Genomic DNA, 3940 nt, shown 5'->3' with positions numbered 1-3940 from the left:
CTGGCTGCTATAGAACTAATCGAATCCCGGCACATCCTGATCCTCAAGGTGAAGCCAACAAACTAATAAATCAGTTTGCTACCAGATCGTCTTCCAGTAACTTAGACCAAAATACTGTGGAAGCCTTGGCAATAAACAGACCACTACAACTGCACATAATAGAAAACGCAATCGAAGATTCAGATGATACTGACCATCCTATTACCATGGCAGAAATCAATAAAGCCATTAATATACACAAAATCTCAGCTCCAGGGGATGATAAAATATCATATGGCATGATGAAGCACTTAGGACCCAAAGGAATGGATTTCTTACTTCATCTATACAATAAATCTTATAAAGAAAGAAAAGTACCGTCTGCCTGGAAAAGTGCCATAATAAAACCCATACCAAAAAACAACGATCCCAAGTCTTTCAGACCAATTTCACTACTTAGCTGCTTGGGTAAAACCCTTGAAAGAATCATTCTAAAAAGAATGCTGTATAAACTCCCAGATCTTCACCATAACCTTTTTGCCTTCAAAAAGAATACTGGTACCTCAGACAATATTGCTACTTTAAGATCAATGCTGGATCAAGGCAAGGCCACTTTAGTTTTCCTTGACCTGGAAAAAGCCTTTGAGCTTGCGGACCCTATAATAATTTCAACAATTCTAGCGGAAAAAGGAGTGAAAGGACATCTTCTGGCCTGGATTACAGACTATTTTACACAAAGAAAAGCTACAGTGATATTCCAAGGACACCTATCGAATACCCTTATTTTTGAAAAAGGTACACCTCAGGGAGGCATCCTCAGTCCAACTTTATTTAATCTACTAATTGAAAAACTGGTCAACCTTCCTTTCCGAAATAACACCACCTTACTGAGCTATGCAGATGACCTGCAATTGATAACCACAGGTCCACATCAACTACTTCACGCTCAACACGCTTTAGATCTAATAACCCAAGCCTGTACTTCCCTTGGACTTAAAATTAACCCGTCCAAATCGTCAGGATTAAACATCAGTCCATCTAGACCCTTTCATCTACTTACAATCCAAGGCCAAAACATTGACTGGGTAGAGAAAGCTAAATGCCTAGGACACTTTTTCTCGGAAAGAAGTCATGAAAAAGATCAGTTGGATTACATCAAGAAAAGAATACAACCCAGAATTTTGGCAATGAGAAGATTAACATCCACCAGAATCGGAGCAGGATACAAAATTCTACGTACTTTTTATACTCAAGCCATCAGATCAATAATAGATTTCTCCGCTCTCTCACTTTTAACCCTTTCATCTGATCTCCTAATAAAACTTGAAAAAATACAAAATGAAGCAATGAGGATAATTCTAGGTGCCCCTCGCTGGACAAGGCTTGAAAACCTTAGAATAGAGACCAATCTTTGTTCTCTCAGACTCCGGATACTTCAAATCACCTCATCCTACATGGCCAAAAGTCTCTCCTCCACCAAGCCTCTCCCCTTCAAACAAAGGATCCAAACCTTATTAACCAGACCGATTGACACAATTCTCAGTACAGGGTGGCATTTTCAAGTGGTCTTAGCAATTAAGGCGTCTGGTATAAGCCATCAACTAGTACACAGGACTCCAACACAAAGACATCCACTTTTCAAAGCAGAGCCTCCATGGAATCCATTAATCCTGCGAACAAATATACTGAGACTTCCTAAGAAGAAAGTTAACTGCAGCCAGGAAATATTAAACAAGATTGCAATCCAAGTTAACAGTAAAGCAGCGAAAGACCAATTAGCTATTTTTACAGATGGTTCTGTTAATCAGATATCAGGTCACTCTGGAGCATCAATTCACTGCACTTTTCAAACATCTAGTTGGAGACTTTCGGATTATTGTTCAACTCTCCAGACTGAACTATTTGCAATAGACAAAGCTCTCACCCTAGCAATCTCCACCAATCACAAAGAGATAAATATTTATACGGACTCTCTCTCAGCAATTCAAGCCCTCTACAAGTCTCCTGATGAAAATATAATGCTCATGACCACTCTCCTCTATAAGATCCAAGTTCTTCATAAGAAAGGATCACAAGTAATTTTAAATTGGATACCTAGTCACATTGGAATAATAGGGAATGAAATTGCAGACAGAGCGGCCTCGGAAGCGACACTATTCCAATATATCAACTTTCACATCCCACCCAGCTCCAGCCAAATTAAGAAGACAATAAGACAAAATTTTCAGCGAGAAATCATCAATCAACATTTAGCATGCGTCAATAAAGGGTCTTATTCTGCATCATGGTATAAGACAGTGACTAACTATCAACGCGTGAACATCACCAACACCATGCCTCGTGAACAAGTTGTCATAATTCACCGCCTTCGTTTAGGATACAAATGTAACTGGGAGATTGCAGAGAGAGTTCTCAGAGAATGCACCTACTGTCAACAAGAGACCACCGAACCTCTATTACACTACCTTCTAAGCTGCAAAATAATTGAACACATTCGACCAGCTGAGTTCCAACTTACACAACTAGATGACATCGCCCTTGCAACCTCATCAGCACAAGAGTTCGCCAAAAGACTCTTAGAGAATACACCTCAAGACTTATTCATCTTTCCACCACCAAGATGAATTTATAAACCAATCTTTGTTTATTTACATATGACAGTCAAGGTTTGTTTTAACACTTTAAATCAATAAATCAAATCTTTGTTTATTTACAAATGACAATGAAGAAATTTTGTAACACTTTAAATCAATAAATCAAATTTTTGTATATTTACAAATGAAAATCAAGGTTTTTTGTAACACTTTAAATCAGTAAATCAAATCTTTGTATATTTACAAATGAAAATCAAGGTTTTTGTAACACTGTAAATCAATAATCAAATCTTTGTATATTTACTAATGAAAATCAAGGTTTTTGTAACTCTGTAAATCAATAATCAAATCTTTGTATATTTACTAATGAAATCAAGGTTTTTGTAGCTTTTTAAAAATAAATCACTTATGGGTAGCCTAGGGCTTAACCCGTGTCAGAGTAAATGCCTGACAAATCTAAAAAAAAAAAAAAAAAAAAAAAAAAAAAAAAAAAAGGGCGGATCATCTTCTCGTTTACTCGCAGCAAGACAAGTCGCTACCATGACTGGACGTGGAAAGGGCGGAAAGGGTCTCGGAAAGGGGGGCGCCAAGCGTCATCGCAAGGTGTTGCGTGATAACATCCAGGGTATCACCAAGCCTGCCATCCGTCGTCTTGCCCGTCGTGGAGGTGTCAAGCGTATCTCTGGTCTCATCTACGAAGAAACCCGTGGTGTCCTCAAGGTATTCCTCGAGAACGTGATCCGTGACGCCGTCACATACACCGAGCACGCCAAGAGGAAGACCGTCACCGCCATGGACGTCGTCTACGCTCTCAAGCGCCAGGGACGCACCCTGTACGGTTTCGGAGGTTAAACGTTTTCAACAAGATCGAAAACGTCAACCACCAAACGACAACCATTACCACCAAAAACCTTGGACCTATCTTAGGTCCTAAAATTATTACAGAGATATCATCGTTGACTCACTGTTTGGCTCTTGCTTTTATTCTTTTAAGTGTTTGATTTATTTAGTTATCTTTTGGGCTTGTCGTCGTTAGAGGGAGCATGTTTGTGGGCAAAAAATCATTTACTTACAAAGAAAGAATGACAGAGTTTACCATACATTCATACATGGATAGAATCAATGCAATTATAGGCCTATGGCAACTTGTTTGGGTATCAGAGAGTGAAATAGATCCATGTTGTAAGGGGTGACTATTTTAAAACAAAACACACACACTCTTATGTTGACGGTTATTTATGAGTGGGTGTCTATTATTCAAGTCATATCAATAATTTTTGGCTGACACGACTCGACTTGATATATAGATGTTGGTTGTTTGTATACATTTATTGACCGTTATATAGTTTTTTGTGTGTGTACGAGGG

At 38.6% G+C, this 3940-nt stretch overlaps 1 protein-coding gene across 1 annotated transcript; it reads left to right on the top strand.

Annotated features, from left to right (window-relative positions):
* Positions 1-3044: 3044 nt before the first annotated feature.
* On the top strand, positions 3045-3509 carry LOC113815456 (histone H4). Its single transcript, XM_070118591.1, has one exon. The coding sequence runs from the start codon at positions 3114-3116 to the stop codon at positions 3423-3425; it is 312 nt and encodes a 103-aa protein (XP_069974692.1). The 5' UTR covers positions 3045-3113; the 3' UTR covers positions 3426-3509.
* The last annotated feature ends 431 nt before the right edge of the window (positions 3510-3940 follow it).

Source organism: Penaeus vannamei, chromosome 42 (assembly GCF_042767895.1).
Source record: "Penaeus vannamei isolate JL-2024 chromosome 42, ASM4276789v1, whole genome shotgun sequence".
Taxonomy (NCBI): domain Eukaryota; kingdom Metazoa; phylum Arthropoda; class Malacostraca; order Decapoda; family Penaeidae; genus Penaeus; species Penaeus vannamei.
Note: the sequence above shows the minus strand (reverse complement) of the source record. Positions and strands in the feature narration are given on the sequence as shown.

Coding starts and splice junctions, on each gene's coding strand:
- LOC113815456 (XM_070118591.1), top strand. CDS start 3,114: ATGACTGGACGTGGAAAGGGCGGAAAGGGTCTCGGAAAGGGGGGCGCC.